The sequence below is a fragment of the Macrotis lagotis genome, chromosome 5 (assembly GCF_037893015.1).
Source record: "Macrotis lagotis isolate mMagLag1 chromosome 5, bilby.v1.9.chrom.fasta, whole genome shotgun sequence".
Taxonomy (NCBI): domain Eukaryota; kingdom Metazoa; phylum Chordata; class Mammalia; order Peramelemorphia; family Peramelidae; genus Macrotis; species Macrotis lagotis.
In genome coordinates this window covers 239,746,534-239,765,643 of record NC_133662.1, presented here as the reverse complement: position 1 = coordinate 239,765,643, position 19,110 = coordinate 239,746,534, and the positions used below count along the sequence as shown (strand labels likewise).

Genomic DNA, 19,110 nt, shown 5'->3' with positions numbered 1-19,110 from the left:
TTGAGAATTAGCTGGTCCTGTCTAAGTGAGTCAGAACTTCATTTGATTCTGTTTTTCCTTTGGGCACAGGTATGCAGCTTTTCCTGCAGCACTGCTTTAAGAGGTATAGCTGTCTTTCTGCATTGAAGAGGTACAGTTCAGCTCTTCAAAACAAGTTGATAAATTGCTTTTCATTAAAGGTGTGAATGCCAAAGAGTTGAGCTTGCCTTCCAAGGGGAGGAAAACATTAATTATAGCTTCATTGCAGCTTTTATCAATCACCTAGTTACAAGCTGTTCCAGCGTGGTGAGCTGGAACTGGTGAACAACTTGTCATCTTTGTTTCCTCCAGAAGGGCTCTTTAACAAAATGTCTTGGGTTTAGATTTTGTAGGCTAGAGGGATCTGTATGATGTATGTGACCATCTTGCTGGAGGCAGATCTGAACCAGCCCTGAGGCCCCTGATTGCCTACCAGAAAAGAGTAGGTAGAGAAATAAAGCTTTATGAAAAAAATTCAAAGAAACCCAGAACAGTGAAGGGATGACTTAAACAGCATGCAAATATGGAGATCCTATTACAAAGCATGCTTTCCTATCATTTTCCACATTGGGTCAAATAGGAAGGCCATGGACTGAAGAGGCCAAAGGAAGGCCAAAGGGTTCTGGCCACCATTTTTGTCAGGATGGACCTCAAACTGACATGGAAGAGAAGCAAATGACCAAAATTGATTCCTTTTAGGTGACATAATGTATCAGCTTCTGTTACATTCAGCAAGTCGCAAAAACCAGTTTAATTGATCTGAGTGTGCTTCGCTGATGGATGCACATTGATTGTTTAAGCAAAGGTAGAAAGCAAGAGTCCTTTCTCCCTTCTGTAAAGCAGGAACACTAATTTCTGAGATTTTGAAACCTTAGAGGGTCATCTCAGACCCACTAATATCACAGGAATTCTTAGCCTGCTGTCCTTGAGCTCCTGAGGGGGCTGGATTTTAGAGGGTCATTGAACTTGGGTGGGAGACACTTTAATAGTTGTATTTCTATAGGATTGGTTTCCTTTGCAATCCTATGTATTTTAACTTAAAATATTTAAAAGCATTCTGAGCAAGGTTCCATGACACAAAGATTAAGAACTAGAGTTTTGTGCTGGGACCACAGTTGGAAAGTAGAAGTCTAATATCAGATTCTGGAGGAAAGGGCACAGTTTGTATGTGTAACTGACAATAAAGGGGTCAGGAATTGTTTCTTCTGACAAAGGCCACAGGGAAGGGGATGCCTTTGAAACAGAGAAGGTCCAGAGATGCGGGTCACTTGGCCCAAATACGGATTACCCATGATTCTTATAAAAGATGATTTAGCAATACAAAGAACTTTCTAGCTCAGAATGAGGTGATTTCTTCTGAAAACTTTTTTTTTTTATTGTGGAGAAGGTTGGCTGGGGGAGATGAGGGGAGTGATAAATCTCCTATAATTCAAAGCTTTTGGGGGTTGGGTCAGGGTTGCTCAATGCAGGTACCTAGAGAAACGTCATATTCTCAGGAACCCTGAGCTCTTAATGGGCTTGGTTATTGTTACTACGCCTCTTTAGCTAAGGGAGCGCTCCTTTAATGACATTCTCTTGGCCCAACATACTGGGCATTAGCTGGAATCGTTGAGTGATTTGCAGGAGGGGAGATCACGAGAGCAATTTTGTGTTTGTCCACAAATTATCGTTAGCAGTTTCATTTGCCTGGTACAGGAGCAGGGAGAGCAGGCTCACTGCCAGTTGCAGCTTTCCTTTGATTAGGGCGTTAGTTCAATTATGTCCAATTAACTTTTATTGCAGATAGCAGTGATAATTACTTGCAAGTCAGTTTTTTTTACTGTAGTTATAGCAAGGCTGAAGTATGAACTTGATGGATTTTAATAACCAGACTGATGCATTTCACCCTCACCCTCCACCAGTCATTTGTTTTCCAGTCTTCATTTACACAAGAAGTCAGAAGCAAGGTAAAAATCTATTGCACAATTAAGATGCACTGCCTTACTCTTGAAGAGCTGTAGTATAATTGTATCTTAAAGGAATCTGTGGGGAAGCAGCATTTCAAATGACCTTTTGTGCTCTGAGATCATCCTTGAACTTACTTTGGCATATCATGGGATCCATGATCTGAGATAGAGCTGATATCTTTTTTTTTAGGTTTTTGCAAGGCAATTGGGTTAAGTGGCTTGCCCAAGACCACAAAGCTAGGTGTTTCAGACCGGATTTGAACCCAAGTACTCCTGACTCCAGGGCCGGTGCTTTATCCACTGTGCCACCTAGCCTCCCCCTGCTGATATCTTTTAAAGCACATATGTGACTGTAAGATTCTCATCACTGTCAGGGTGCCCATTGATCTTCAAGTTAGAATTATGAAAAAGAAATAAAGGTTGATGGTTGAATGTTAAGTACACATTTGTTATTAACTTCATTGAAACTATAGCCTTGCTATTTTTTAGCCTTGCTATTAAGAGAAGGTTCTAAAATGATATTTTTTGGAGCTCATAATCCTGTTAGATTGAGTACCTGCAGTTAAAAGGAAGCAAACTGCTAAGAGAGTGTGTGTGTGTGTATTTTCAGTATGTTTAATTTTATATCTAGGGACAGTTAGGTGGCACAGTGGATAGATCACTGACCCTGGAGTCAGGAGTACCTGAGTTCAAATGTGACCTCAGATACTTAATAATCATCTAGCTGTGTGACCTTGGGCAAGTCACTTAACCCCATTTCCTTGCCCCCCAAAATTTTATCTGACTAGAATTATGAATGGTATCTACTCAAAGGGTTTGTAAACATAATCTTGTCTTGTTAGAGGGGGAAAAACCTAAAATGGAGATTGAGGTAGTAATGGGAGAATAAGGAGGAATAGGAAATAGTCTAGATTCCCTCTTCCTCTTTGTGCCTTGCCTGCCTTATAGTCTCTTTAAACAAAAGCAAAACCAACATAACAAAAACCTTGATGATCTTTTTTTTTTTATTTTGGCGAGGCAAATGGGTTTAAGTGGCTTGCCCCAGGCCACACAGCTAGGTAATTATTAAGTGTTTGAGACCGGATTTAAACCCAGGTACTCCTGACTCCAGGGCCGGTGCTTTATCCACTATCCAACTGCGCCTAGCCTCCCTGTTGATGATCTTTATAGAAATAACTGCAGAGGAAATCTAATGAGAGTGGGTTCCCCAAATGGTATTTCATTGCCTTGTAGCATGCTTCCTACCTGTGCTTAAAGTGGGAGGCTCCTGACAAGCAAAGTGATGGATTCAAGATGCAGAATAAGACATACATTTTTGGATGCAGCCAGTGTGGGAGTGAGTCTTGCTTGACTGTGCATATTTGTTACAAAGAATATGTTTTTCTTTTTTCTCAGTTTGGAAGTAGTGGGAGGCAGGGGTGGGGGGTGGAGAGGAAGATAAAGGGATAGGGCAGCAAAAGGGGGGGGGGATGGTTAAAGCATCTTTATTTAAAATTTGCAGAAGGCCAGAAGGAGGCACAGACCAATTGAAAGTTACATGTATTTATAAAGAAAAGCAAACTCTAATTTAAAAAAAAAATTTAAACAGAAAGGCAAGCTCTTATAGAAGTGAAACCTGAAGTTTCATGTACAATCTTTTATCCTTGTATTCATTCTCCTCTGTGTCTGTAGAAATGTCCATTTTATTTGATCTTGGTTAAAATGAAGTGCTTAGGAGAGAGGAGTCATGACTTGTTGAGGTGAGAAGCAGGTCTCATTCTCCCATAAAATTGCTCTGACCCTTTTCCCCCTTCCCAATCCCAGGGAAGATCCGTCATCACAAGTATCATCCCTTCCTGGCACTAACAGGGATAAGTGAGGAGTATGAAAAGCTGCTCTCATATCATATTGGCTGATAGATCAGAGGATCAAGGCTACAGAGCTGGGAGGGACCTTAGACACGTTACAATTCACTTATACAGGTTGTAAGTGGTAGAGTTGGAATTTGAACCGATGTCCTCTGATCCAACTAATGGATCTGAATCCTTTAAAAAAAAAGTGATGGGATGTCATCTTTCCAACACTGGCTCTTAACAAAAACCATTCTGCTTTTGTACAGTAGTGATCACTCACTGATAACTGTTGGAGTTGGTGTTTGAACAGGAGGTGCTGCCCATCTAGGCAATCTGGAAAATATTCTAATGTTGCCATTCTAGATTTTTGTATCTAGGGAGGAAATAGTGTTACAGATTGCAGTAACTGCAGAAGATGTTCTGATACAAAGTCTCTCTTTGAAATGTCCGAATAATAGTTGAGTTGATTCTGGATATATGGTATGTTTAGGCACCCCCAAAGTTGGGTTCAGATTTGTGTAAATTAAACATGTCCATTTGGGATGAGTACCTACTGTCACCTTTAGGACTGGCCTGTTCTTCTGGGCTCTTTTCCCAGAGGGAAAACCCAAATAATCATCACATCCTTCATTCTGGGAAAGGAATTTGTGTGAAAGCTTTTAGGTGGAGATGTCTGAGGGAGGGCAGAGTTGGAGGAAGATGTGAAGATTTGTTGACAAAGGAGAAAAAGTACATTGTTCTTAGATGAACTTTTTTTTTTGTAAGGCAAATGGGGTTAAGTGGCTTGCCTAAGGCCACAAGCCTAGGTAATCCTTAAGTGTCTGAGACTAGATTTGAACCCAGGTACTCCTGACTGCAGTGCTTTATCCACTGCGCCACCTAGCCGCCCCTTTAGATGAACTTTTAAAAGGAATGTAGGATTGATTGGGCAGAAAGTTATAAAAAGGCTATTCATAGTGAAGTATTATTTGTATTAAGATAAAATGACCACAGCCAGCAAAGTATTGGCTCAGACCTTTCTTCCTCAAACCTGAATTATCTCATACTGAACTGTTTCTTCCTTTAAAATGCCTAATCTAAATAAAATTCTTTCCACAAAGGAACTGGCTTTGAAATTTTTATGCTTACTTAGTTGGTAGGGAGTACAGAGAGAGCAGAGGTTAGGGAGTCAAGTTGGAAAAGACAGGCTAAACCCAGTGGAGTTCAATCCAGGGAGCCTGCTCTTTCCCAAACCTCTGTGCTTATGGGAGCAGGTCTTGCCCTCAGTTGGGTTTCCATTCTTCTGGAAGAAAATAGCCTCTACACATAAAATCAATGCCATGTGGAAGGAATGTTGGTGGGGAAGCACCAGCTTGGTAAGCATGGTAGAAAGGCTTGTTGACCTGCCAGTTGAGAGAATCAGGAAAGATTTCTGATGGAAGGTTGAGCCGGAGCTGAGCCGGGCAGACATCTAGGACTTTAAGGAGGGAAAGCAGTCCATGTTCATGTTGCAAAAGCTTTGCAGGGCATCTGCATTGGGAGACAGCAAGGAGATCCATTTGGGTGAACCATCAAGTGTTTGAGGAAGTATGATGTGAAGTTTGTAGGGAGAAGACTAGGTCAGTTTGGGAGAGGCACACCAAGGATGGAACAAGGTTAAATTTCCTCATACTCTCATGGTTGGTTGAATGGGAGGCCAGGGCATCATGTACCAATCCTTTGAAGTGGGTTTCATGCAAAAAGCAGTGTTACTTGGAGGCATTTTGAGGGAGTTAGGCCCTTTCCTCTGCCTCAGGACTGTGTGGCTCATTTAAAAATAGTTGGACCTGGTATTTGGAGGGTGGATAGGGGCCCTTCCAATTTGGGGAGAACTTTGTGTGAAGCATACTGTGTATGCTAACCTGTTTTCCTATGTTTACTGTCCAGCATCCAAAGGTTGAAGTGACTTACCCAAGGCCACATAGCTAGGTAATTTTAAGTGTTTGAGGCCGGATTTGAACTCAGGTACTCCTGACCCCAGGGCCGGCACTTTGTCCACTGCGCCACTTAGCCCCCCCCCCCCCTTTTCCTCTCTTCTTGAAGCTGCTCCTGTTTCCCTTGGTTTGTGGGTGGCACCTGCCTTTACTTGGCTCACTAGCCAAGTAAAGGAGCAGTGGTGAATTTTCTGCTGACCAACTGAAGTCTTATTTATTGCCAAAATTTGGAGGGAGCCCTGTTGAATTCCTCCAGGGCCTGCTTAGATTGGATTTACTATCCATATCTTTTATCAGATGTTTCCATGGCCAGGGGGCCTCCTCATACAACAATTTGGTGTTCATAGAGACTTTCTAAATCTAAAAATGTTACATTCTGTGTATACTGCCTCAGAGGCATTAGAACTGTTCTTCCGCCCCTTTTAAATCTCCCAAACCTGGATTTTCCTCCCCTCCTAACTAAAGTGGTTTAACCCTTAGGTGTCTGTATCCTTCAGGGATGGGAACAAAGGCAAAAATGGAAGATATGGGGCAATGATAATTGTTGATTCCCCTAACTGTATATATCGTCATTCTAAGTGCCAGCTTGGGAGAAAGAGAGCTCAGATGATGCTAGGCTTGAAATACAGGTCACAAAATCATGAGATTCAGAGCCAGAAGGGACTTTAGAGAACATCTAGTCTAACCACCTCATTTTTAGGTAACAAAACTGAGGTAAAGAGAACCATAATGAACTTCCTTTTAGATCTCAGTGAAGCAATTGTCCTGCTTTATTCTTTTTCCTCTCCCTCTTCCCCTCCAAACAAAATCAATACAACATACACTAATTTATGTAATTTAAAATTTAATTTTTACGTGCAAAATGTTCATCATAGCTTGTTTATTGGTGTCTATGTGTTTTTAAAAATCTTTAAGATTTCCCCCTTTTTATAGTCATTGTAGATATTGTTTTGATTGTTTACTTTCCATTATTTACTTGAGAGTTTTACATTATTTATTTTAGGATTTAGAGATGAAAGGGCTCTTTGAGATAATCTAGTCCAGACTCATTTTACAGAAGAGGAAACTGAAGCCTTAGGAGGTAATGATTTACCCAAATTCTCTGGCTCTTAAGCAGAGATATAATTTGAACCCAAGTCTTGTGAGTCCAAATCTAAGTGTTCTTTTCATTACACTACACTATTCTAGAAATGCCTTTTCAGATAGATAACTTTCTGGCCCTCTTATTTATCATCTTTCTTTTACATTACTCTCAGCTTCTTACTAACTGTTCAGTTTTTTTTTTTTAGATTTTTGCAAGGCAAATGGGGTTAAGTGACTTGCCCAAGGCCACTTAATTTTTTCCCCCAATTTGGCCAATTCTGCTTTTTTTTAAATTTATTTTTATTAAAGATATTATTTGAGTTTTACAATTTCCCCCCAGTCTTACTTCCCTCCCCCCGCCCCACCCCCCATGGACAGCAATCTGTCAGTCTTTACTTTGTTTCCATGTTGTACCTTGATCCAAATTGAGTGTGATGAAAGAGAAATCATATCCTTAAGGAAGAGAGAAGTCTAAGAGGTAACAAGATCAGACAATAAGATATCTGTTTTTCTAAATTAAAGGGAATAGTCCTTGAACTTTGTTCAAACTCCACAGTTCCTTATCTGGATACAGATGGCACTCTCCTTTGCAGACAGCCCAAAATTGTTCCCGATTGTCCACTTAATTATTATTAATAGTAATTATTAAGTATCTGAGTCCAGATTTGAACTCAGGTACTCCTGACTCCAGGGCCAGTGCTCTATCCATAGTGCCACCTAGCCACCCTACCAACTGTTAAATATTTTGCCCCTTCTCAATTTTTTATGGTTCTCCTCTATTGGAAACTTGAGTACACCACAAGCCTCTCTCTGGAGAACAGTGCCTTAAGAACTGTATAAACTGCGATTTGAGAACTGGGTATTAAGTCAGAGTTAGTCAGGTCCATGCTTTCCTTGACCAGCAAGAACAGGGATAAGAGAGCTTTCTGGTTGAGGATAATAGAGTAATTGTTCCCTAATTATTTGCTTTATTTTCTGACATAATTCCCTCTTAGGGAGTAATGTCACATTCCCATGATTACAGCAATCTAAGATCCATGTACTTAAATTTGAAGCTTAACTTTTTCTATAAACTTGAATCCTGCAGTTGTATTTTTAATGACTTGTTAATGTGGTCAGAACTGTCATTTTGCCCATTGTACTGATGGCCCCACTAAGAGACAGTTTCAAAGTGGCAGCTGGTGAAACTATAATGGAGTAATGGGGGAGCTGAGCTGTGGGGCTGGGGCCCAATACATATGAACCCAATACATATGACTGCTATTGGCACCATCTACCACTTTGGGTTATAGAGGTTTTATTGGAGCTGAATGTTTTTATTACCATGTCTGGAGTAGTGGTATGAAAGTCAATGGTGGAAGCAACCTGGAACTAGACCAGGGATCAGATTCTAGAGTGAGCCATGGCCATTTGCTAGGTTATGACTCCTTGGACAAGTCTTGTATTCTCTTTGGGCTTAGATGCCTTCATCTCTAAAAGAGAGGTGACTTTCCTCACCCTAGTTATCTCACTAGGGTAGTTTGAAATAGTCAAGCATTTGTTTCTTGTTGAATAATGGACATATATGTCTATTTCATTTTTTTTCTTTTTTAGTTTTTTTGCAAGGCAAATGGGGTTAAGTGGCTTGCCCAAGGCCACACAGCTAGGTCATTATTAAGTGTCTGAGGTCAGATTTGAACGGTGCTCTATCCACTGTGCCACCTAGCCACCCCAATAATGGGCATATATGGAAGAATTTTGGAGCTTGGCAAGGGATTGATCTTAAGATACTGAGTTTTGACAGTTAAACAAAGGACATCTAATCTGTGTCTACCTTGTAGAAACAGTGCAAGTTTGCCCATAATACCTAAATGATGTTACAGGTAAAACTGACTTAAAGCTAATTCAGCTTTAAAAAAAGATATAAAAGTAGAGCTGTCTGTGAATTTGTCAGTTATGTCTTCCCTTTGTGGATCTCCATTTATTTCAGTGTTTTTATTCTTCATAGATTCCGAGCTGTAAGGGGGACCTTCCCTATTGGTTATACAATCCAACTTTCAATTTAGAGGTGAGAAAACTAAAGACCACAAGGATTGTGAATTTCCCCCCCCAAGTTGGCATTGTTAGGGTTCAGATTTGAGCTCTGATACATGGGGCTACCTCCCTACTAACCTCTCTTTGCTTTGCAAAGACCCTGGAGGAGGGGAGCTTCTGTGCATTTTTCACCAGGGTCTCTGAGCTAAGGAGAACAGTGGCCAGAAGCCAGCAGCTTAGAGCTTCTGGAGGCATTTTGGAGATCTTCTTTTGCTGCTCCCTTCAGGATTCAGGAGAGGTCAAGGGACTAGGAACTAAATGGGCTCCAGAAATTGCTTCCCAGCTACATGTTGGTGACTTTGGAATAATTCCATTTCCCCTTTTCAGGGTTTGCTTACTTGACTAGATCAGGAGGAAGAGCTTCCAGGCCCATAACTGCAGGGTCAATAGGTCATCAAGGCAAGCATTGGAGCCTGGTTTGTTTTGGGTCCAACCCTTAGATTGATCCTTTGATCACTTATGGTGTGAGTTCCCCACCTTCAGAAGTCTTCCACTTTGAAATGATTCTTTGCTCTTCAGTTTTTTGAGGATGCTATATTCAGGTACCTTATAGTCTTTTTTTTTTTTTTTTTGCCAGGAATTCCTAATGTTGGAGTATTGAGTTCAGACTTTGAAGTTCAAAGGCCTGGATAATTTGCCCCTTATTTATTGTTACATTTCAACCAAATAAGCAATCCGAAATGCTCTGAATCAGCACACAAGTGTTCAAAGAAATTGCCAAAAGTGGTAAAAATTCAGCATTTGTGCCTAATCTGGAGGAAGTTAATTCTTTTTACTCTCTTTTTGTTGTTGTTTTCTCCTATTATGTCTTGCCGGGCACAGTGCCATGGTCTCCTGTGAGCAGGACTCTCCTGGAATCCGACAGCTTGTCTTGAATTCTTGAAACAGTCTTTCTCATTTCTGTGGTCAGTTGGTCTTCCTAAAGCCATTCATCAGCAAGCCAACCTACAGCCCTGATGCCCTTCCTAAAATGGCTTTGGAAGGCAAACTCATTACAGAGGATAATGAAAAATTAGAGCTTCTGATTTAGGTGCTGGAAACCCACAAAGCATGCATTTTCACATTTTCAGAAACATAAATGACTTCCATTTAGCACAGATTAAGAAGAGAAGCCAAGTGAAGCTGACAGTATGGTGCAAAAATAGATCCCTTCACTCCTGGCCTGTGCCTATCCCTGGACTCAATATTTTTGAGTAAATTGTTCAAATAAGTTTTCAGAATCCTGCCTTAGGTGTTTGTATCCTTCAGGGATGGGAACAAAGGCAAAAATGGAAGATATGGGGCAATGATAATTGTTGATTCCCCTAACTGTATATATCGTCTTATTCTAAGTGCCAGCTTGGGAGAAAGAGAGCTCAGATGATGCTAGGCTTGAAATATAGGTCACAAAATCATGAGATTCAGAGCCAGAAGAGATTTTAGAGAACATCTAGTCTAACCACCTCATTTTTAGGTAACAAAACTGAGGTAGAGAACCATAATGAAATTCCTTTCCACAACTTAGGAGTGAGCCACTGAATGATCATATGCATTTTTAAAGTCCTAAATACATGCCAGTAGGGAGGGAAAGTGAAGCCTTGTAGATAGATTGTAGGAGACTATCCTAACCTATATCTTGTTACGGGGTGGGGACTGGATATCTCAGGTTTCTGAAGAATAACTAAAAGAATTTGGATTGAGTGAATGGTGATGGCCATCACCTTACTTGGTAAGATAGTCTACTTCCTGAGTTGGTGTGGGATTCATATTTGTTTGCATCCAACTCTTATCAGTGCATGTGATTTCCCTGTGATTTCCCATTGAAGGACCCGACTATAAAAATGGAAGGATCTGAACAGCTGAATATAATTCAGTCACTCTACAGATTTTTTTCTTTCCAAAACTGTGTTTTTGTTCCATCATTATGAGCCAGCAATTCTTTTTTAAATGTATGGCTTTTGTTTTTACATAAATTTATTTCTAATCATTTCTTTTCTGTCTGACAGGAGGACTCCTGCATATGCAGTGATCCTCTCCCATAAATTTCTTTCCTTTCCTCCCACTTACCTCTCCAAAGAAAGGGGAGGAAGCATATTTTCAGCTATGCTGATGCAGTCATTGTGTCTATTGTTTTCCTGATCCTCTTACCTGGTTTCTTAAAATTCCTCATGCTTTACTTCTTTTGGGGCACAATGATATTCCATGGGCCATAGTTTGTTTAGCCATTTTCCTCTAATCAATGGGCATCTACTTGTTTCTAGTCCTTTACCAGCACAGAAACTGCTAGAATGAATATTTTGGAGTATAGAGAACCTTGTTTTTCCATCTTTGATGTCATTTAGATTATCATAACTAGGAGTAGGATCTCTGTGTCAAATAGTATGGATATCGTAGTTCCTTTTTTGCCTTTGTCACTAATTCTTTGTCACTTCCTTGGACTCCTACTTGGGTCCCTCCTGAGACCTGAGCTGTAGCTTTATAGGCAGAAGGAAAAAATATATACTCTTTTGTAGAGATGGAGGGGCACCATCAAAAGAAGCCTTTGGGTAGCTCATGGAAGGGGGAACTTTACCAAGGATAATGGTAATGAGTCTTTTAATTAATGCAATCTCACAATTAGTTTTAATCACATTCTCTTGCAATGCATATGCCCTCAGGATTTTCACTGTTGAGTGCTTTTATAAATTGGAGTCATAAATAACAGAGGGTACATAACATTTTACCTCTTTACCTGGGGTCTCAGATGCCACCACCCCCAATTTCATTTTTTAATTAAAATCCATAAACAGCAATTCATCCTTTGGACCACAGTTTTAATTCAGAAGTGAATGCTAATCACACTCTTGTGTATCACATTTCCATCAATGTAAGGAATAATGGAAAGAACTGGTAGTCATGAGGTAGAGGAAAAAGCAGTGAATTTGAGACAGGAGGCACTGGATTCAAATCTTGGCTCTGTCACTGCTTGTATGACCTCTGTGGACCTTGGTTTCTTCATCTTTAAATGAAGTGGCTGGGCTTGATGATCCCTTCCAACTCTGAATTAATGAGACTTTGAACTGATGGGGGTACAGTGGAGCAATGAGTCTTCATCTAGGTAAGCAGTGAGCCCTCTAGCTGGCACTGGAAAGCTAGGCAGCCTGAGACTCCTCACCATGGGTCTGCCAAGACTGTTTCAGTTACCCTGGCTTCCTGAACACAGGTTAGCACATGACTTTGCTTAGAAAGCAAGAGCTAGATTTCAAGTCCCTTTCAGGTGGTGGAAGTGTGGATTTCAAGGTCCAGTTGTGCATCTGGAAGTATCAGTTGCAAAATCATATTGGAATTTAAGTTCAAGGGAAAGCCAGATGGTGATCAAAATGTGTGGGTGATTGGAGATTTTGAGTGAAAAGTTTGTTCTCATCTTCCAGGCCTCCAGAGGAATGTTTTATAGTGCTCAGAAAGCCCATGTATCCTCCTCTGTGAGGTGGAGGTGAGTAGGAGCTGTCTGTTTTCTTCCTGTTCATTCACGGGTATCTGAATCACAGCCCTAGCCATCCTCACCTGCCCTTCCTTCAGAGAGTACTGTTCTGCACTTAGATCAGAGCTAAAATAAAACCAGCCTGACCTTGCCACAGGGAGATCTCCCTGCTGCTCAGCTCTATCTGTGACCTACAATGAAACCCAGCAGTTTCTTAGCCAAAATGCCAAAGAGCTTAGGGTGGCAGTTGGATCCCTTCCTAAACACCCACAAAAAGGACTCCAGGCCACTGCTAGCAGTAATAAAAAGGAATTATAGATGATGCTGGAGACGGAAGAACAGTATTGTAGAGGGCTTTAAAGTTCAGGTATCTACCATGTACCTACATTTTAAAAATGCTTTTCTGTAATTTTTAGAGAGTTTTTCAATTATAATTCACTTGCAAGAAATTTATTCATTTAGAGTATATAATATTTTATCTTCTATCCTTTCCCTCTTGAAATCTAAAACTTCTCTACTGAGATATCTCCCATACTTCCTTTACAATCCCACCAAATCTTGGGAAAACTTGCCTCAAGCTTCACACTCTTATCTCATAATGAGAGAGTCTTTCCTTTATCAGAGGTCAAACCCCTCTACTTGTACCTCCAGCATATGTCTCCTCAATCATTCTTTCTGCTTCTTTTCTTCAATCTCTACCTAATGGTTCCTTCCCTGCTGCCTTCAAACATGCTCACATCTCACATCCTTACTAAACCTTAATTAGATTTGTGTCATTCTCTCAAACTGTTGTCCTATACCTCTCCCTTTTCTCAACCAAACAATTGGAAACAATGCTGGCTACACTGTTTTCTCTGCTTTCTCTCCATTTTACTCCATACCATTTTGTGTTTGAGCATCTACCTTTATCAATAACCTGAACTGCCTTCACCAGAATCACCGATAATCTCCTACTGCCAAATCTACTGCCAATCTTCATAATTCTTGACCTCCTGGCAACATTTGACAATAGTGACCACTCTTTTTTTCCCCCTCACACCCTCTCTTCTCTAGGTCTTTGTCTCCTGATTTTCTTTGTATTTGGCTTACTGCTTTTCAGCCATTACTGAGTCACCAGTTGTGTATACAGGAGTATGATAGCTACCCTAATTCTGGCCACTCCAAGGCTGGGCCCTTTGATCTCAACATTCTGTCATTTGGTGACCTCATTATCTTCTATGACTTTAATTATCCCTAGATAGACCTTGCCCAAATCTGTATATTTAAGCCCAGTCTCTTTCCTAAGGGCCAGTACTGCATCACCAATTATATTTTAGATATTTGAAAGGGATCTCATAGAAATCTAACTCGGCAAGTTTTAATTGAATTTTTCTTTACCCATTCCCACCTTTCTTCTGAATTTTTTGAGGTCACTACCAGCCTTCTGGTTTCCCAAGTTTGTAACCTCAATGATATCCTTGACTTATTACCCCACATGGCTAAGTAGTTGCCAAATCTTGCAGATTTCTGTCTTTTCAACATATCATATTTCTCTCAACCACTACCTCACTACAGGTCTGTATCACTTCTTACCTAAACAATTGCAATTCTCTCCTCACTGGTCCTTGAGTGTTCTGATCTACATAGTGTATTTTCCTTAAGCACAGGTCACTTCTCTATTAAATACATTTCAATTGCTTTCTGTAACTTCTACGATCAAAATATAGACCTTCAGTTTCCTATTTTTCAGCTGCCTCTTAGTTGGATTAGTCAAATTAGATGTCCTGTAGAACTACTAAGCTCAATTTAGCCAAAACTGAACTCATCTTTTCCCCTAAATCCTCTGTCTGCCTAGCTTCCCTATTGTGGTCAAGGCTACTACCATCCTGCCAAGTTACCCAGGTCTGGGTATATATCCCCTTCTCTGTCACTACCTTTCCCTTTATGCAGGCTGTCAGCCTCTCATAACTGGACTGATGGTAGATAAGAGTATGCTCTTGGGCTTCTTGCCTTGTCTCCACTCAGTTGTCAAATTGATCTTCCTATAAAAGGCAAGTTTGCCCATATCAATAGCAACTCCAAGACCAAATACAGAATCCTTCATAATCTGACCCTTTCGTGTATGTAATCTGTCTCTTGGCTCCATTGTTTTTGCAATGATTGTCCCACTTGTCTAGAATGTATTCCTTCCTGCCACCCCAGAGAATTCTTCACTTTAAGACTAATTAATGTGCACAACGATATTTAGTTGCATTCATAGCTCCAATAGCTTTAATGATCACAGTCAAGCCTGATGAAAGGATGTGGTACCCAAATGAAAAGACTGATCTCTGGTTATTGTAGTTGTCCAAACTAATGGGGTTTTTTTCTATTTTTTTCCTTTTTTTATTTTTTTGCTTTTTTTTTGCAAGGCAATGGGGTTAAGTGACTTTCCCAAGGTTACACAGCTAGGTAATTATAAGTGTCTGAGGTTGGATTTTGAACTAGGGTCCTTCTGACTCCAGGACTGTACTCTATCCATCCACTGTGCCACATAGCCTCCCCTAAACTGATGTTTTTCAAAAGTGAAAATGGTTGAGGAAGAGCCAAACTTGTATTTGCTCAGTTTTCTCCTGAGGTTATTTCTAAAACAGATCTTTGGAGTTGAAGAGCTACCCAGTTTGGAGCTGCAAGTCTGTACCCAATAGTCTTAGAGAATTGGATGAAGAGCTTCAGCTTGTTTGTGGCAAAGAGAGAACTAGAAGCTGGGGTCTCTGATTCCAAAACTCTGTCCATTCAGTCAACTGTTCTCCAAGTGGAGAGGGGAGAAGGGGTCCTTGAAGTCAAAATCATTTTAATAATAGTAATAATTTTTTCATTTCTAATACAATGTCTATAGATAAAAACTCACAGAAACAGCAGCTCTTTTGAGCCCTTAATAATTAAAGGTCTAACTGTTCCCGAGACCCCTCTGCCAAGTTATGTTCCCTTTCTCACACAACCTAGGTCCCTTGTTAATAATTTCTAACAGTTATAATGCTTTCCTTAATACTATGTTATGATATATAGCTGGTACTTTCCAAATCACTCATCATCTGGGGGTTTTGATCTTACAACCCTCTCTTTTCTTGTTTACTTTGGGATCACAATACCCTCTTCATAAGGCCTGAGACTAGAGTATCACTACCTTCATTGCTTTGTTTCCTCTGTCTCCTGAGATTGTTTTGTTTTTTAGGTTTTTGCAAGGAAAAGGTTAAGTGGCTTGTCCAAGGCCACACAGCTACGTAATTATTACCTGTCTGAGACCGGATTTGAACTCAGGTACTCCTGACTCCAGGGCTGGTGCTTTATCCACTACACCACCTAGGCACCCCCAGGTTTTTTTTTTTTTAGAAAGATTTTTATTTTGAATTTTACAATTTTTCCCCTAATCTTGCTTCTCCCCCCCCCACTCCCCACAGAAGGCAATTTGTCAATCTTTACATTATTTCCATGGTATACATTGATCCAAATTGAATGTGATGAAAGAGAAATCATATCCATAAGGAAGAAAAATAAGGTATAAGAGATAGCAGAATTACATAGTAAGATAATGTTTTTTAAAATTAAAGATAATAGGGGTGATAAAATTGATTTTCCTTCTCAGGAAAGTGTGTGTGTGTGTGTTTCAAAGCCCTGTGATTTGAACTGTTGAACTTTAACAGCAAATTTCCAGCTTTGATGTTGGGGGTACAGGGTTACTTTATGGTGTGTAAGGAGTCTATTATCTTTGCCAAGGTGCTCCTGCAGGAAGAAATTTGAGCTGACAGTCAGGCTGGGATTCCTCCTTGCATCTGTAGATCTGTTACCATGTCAGTCTGTCCAGGGTGACTGGAAGCAGACTTTGAGCTTATGTACTCCAAAGAGGCTTTTTGCCACCTAAGCTCCCATGTTGCATTTTTTTGGATGCAAAGACTTTCAACTTTGTCCATCCATTTGGAGCCTAAACAGGGACACAAATGAGATAAGCATGTTATCTCATTCTGAGTACCAGGAGGTCTCTGCCCTCAAAGGCCATTTTTAATATAGCACAGACAAGTTGGGATGAGGGAATCCCCAGACTCAATTTATTTTTTTGTGAAAATTTATGGACCTCTTTCCACTTAACTAAAAGTTGTTTGACTTTTATTAAAAGTCCCAAGTGGCTAGGAAGGTGATCACAGGGGGAAAAAATCTACGTCCTGACTCCAAGAAATTTAATATTCTCCCTAATACTGCAGATAATTTGAGATAGGATACTGAATCTGGTGGCTCCCTCATCCCCACTCTCCCGGAACCTTGTTCTACCTTTTTTTTGGGGGGGGGGGATAATCTCCTTCGCCTATTGAGATTGACCACAGTGAGTTAGTGCTGTTTATGACCCTGTCCTGTGACTTAAATACAAAAAGTTTTTTAATCCTTCTTTCTCAGCATCAGGAGCCTCTATCCAAAATAACTGAAGGATTCCAGAATTGGAAGCTTGGTCTTTAATTGGGGCAGAAGAGAGGAAGCACAAATGCCAAATGGTCCCTTTGATGGCTGAGGGGGTGGGGATAATGTGCCTCCAGAAGGAATGATACTTGTCACTTAAACATGGGGACAGGTAGTAATTTTACAGTTCTTCCACTCCTGAGCACACAGCTGTACTATTTGAAATGTCTCTTTAGTCATAGTAACTGTTGGGAGCCAACTGCTACTACAGTTAGATAAAGGATAGGTAAATTTTTAATCATCACACTGCTAATTAAATTGCATATCTGAAAAATCCTGGGGCCTGGGCATACAACCTAGGAGTGAGTGTGGCCTAGCCTCTCCCAGGTACTTGTTTTGGTTTGTTGCCTTTTGTATCCTGACCATATTTCCTTTTCTTTTAGTGTGAGTGACTGCCTCATGTTATGTTGATGCTGGTCTGCCATGCTAGCCTGTCTGCCTGGGCCAAGTGACCTGTCCTTTCAGCTTCTCTCTCACACGCAGATGAACACTGGACTTCAGAAATGTAAGTGCTGTGGACAGAACTAGACAGGACTCTTTGTTCAGAACCAAAAGCTAAATCTACCCCTTATATTTAACCTGGGTTGTTGAGAACAATGAGGACACAGCTGCCTAATCATATGCCCAACAACCTGAGGGACACCCTGTAGGGTTCAATGAGATTCGCTGTGGTGGGAAAATTTCTAGACCTTATTTATTCCTTTGCCACCTTCCATCGGGGAGTAACTTTATCTAAGAGATGAAGTAGGAGGCTTGGAGTCAGGAAGATTCAACTTCCTGAGTTCAAACCTGACCTCAAACACTTACTGGACTTAAGACCCTGGGCAAGTCACTTAACCTTCATTATCTCAGTTTCTTAGAGAAGGAAATGGCAACCACTCTAGTCTCTTTGCTAAGAAAACCCCAAGAATTGGACTCAACTGAACAACAACATGCTTGACAGGGTTTTTTTGGGGGGGGGGTCCTTGAGAAGAACTTCACTCTGGCCTCCATTGTGTCAAGTCAGGTGGAAGCAGAGATGCCATCCCTCTAGACATCACTTGTGCTAATGATAATTCAGGAGCTCCTTTCCCTGGGCCTTGGCTCTGGGGTTGAGGGTTAAAGCCTTACAGATTTGGAAAGCAGAATAACACTTCTCTGGACAGAGATTTGGGGGGGTTCCTTCCTGAGACACTTATCACCCAGTGCTTGCTTGTATACCCCTAGTTATCCAGCATATGCATTTGGATTCTCTGTGCTTCCAGGCTACTGATATTAGGCCTGGTGACTGCAGGGGCACTGCCTGCCTCCTGTTTGTAGTTGAGGATAGTGATCAGATTGTCTAAGTGGACTTGGGGCACTGAAAGAATACTAGACCCTCCGAGTTGAGAGGGTGTCAAATAGCCACTCTTCCAGTTGACTCATCTAGCCTTTGGTTAAAGACCACTAGTGGAGTTTATTGGTCATCTTCACAGCCCATTTCAGTTGTGGATGTCTCTGGTTGATATTTTCCCCTTGTATCCAAAAGGATCAACTTCATTTGCTCATTGGGCTTCATCTGTGCCAAGCTGTGGGAAAACCCTCCTGTCCTGGATGAGTTTTCTCAGAGGTACCTTTCCTCTTCTAGAAACAAATTCACTTGGTCCCAGACCAGCCAGCTGCTGGTTAACCACAATGCAAAGTCTGTGTGTGATTCATGAAATTAGCTCTGTTCCACAATGGGACTGAAGTACAAACCTTCATTTTGTAGTTTTTGTTTCTTTACATAGTAATAGTTTATATGATAGAAGGTTTTTTCTGCACGTAGAGTCACAGAATTTTGTACTTGGAAAAGATCTTGATTCCTATCATCTCTGCCTGAAAGGATAATTTACCCCACAAGTGAAGACTTTCAAGGGGGGAGAACCTACCATCACTTTGTTGTGAAACAGCCTGTTTCTCTTTTGGACACAGACATGGTTCAAAAGTTTCTTCTACATTAAGCCAAATTTTACTTTCTTTATTTGTTTCTAGTTTGACCCTTTAAGGCCAAATAGGATGAGTTGAATTCCTCTTCCATATGATTGCCCTTCAGAAGGTCAGAGACTTCTTATCCAGCCTGAACATGTCATGCTCCTTCAACTAATTTTCTTGTGACCTGGGATTCCGGTGTTTCACTACACTGACTGCCCTCCACCCTCTCAGTACCTTCATACTGTCATTCTTCTTAATATTTTATTTATTTTTCCATTTACATGCAAAGATAACTTACAACAATCTTTTTTGTAAGGTTTTGAGTTTCTTTTTCTCCCTCCCCCAACAGAAACCAATCTTAATGTAGG

General features: G+C 40.7%; 1 protein-coding gene across 5 annotated transcripts in view; it reads left to right on the top strand.

Moving 5' to 3' along the window:
• Nucleotides 1-19,110, top strand: part of FAM222B (family with sequence similarity 222 member B) — a 64,537-nt gene that overhangs the window by 31,421 nt on the left and 14,006 nt on the right. For 2 of the 5 annotated variants that reach the window (XM_074189072.1, XM_074189075.1), the window contains exon 2: nt 17,194-17,315. In XM_074189072.1, coding sequence (XP_074045173.1) covers nt 17,234-17,315 — 82 coding nt within the window. In that variant the 5' untranslated portion in view covers nt 17,194-17,233. The other 3 variants (XM_074189074.1, XM_074189073.1, XM_074189076.1) reach the window with 3 other exon arrangements.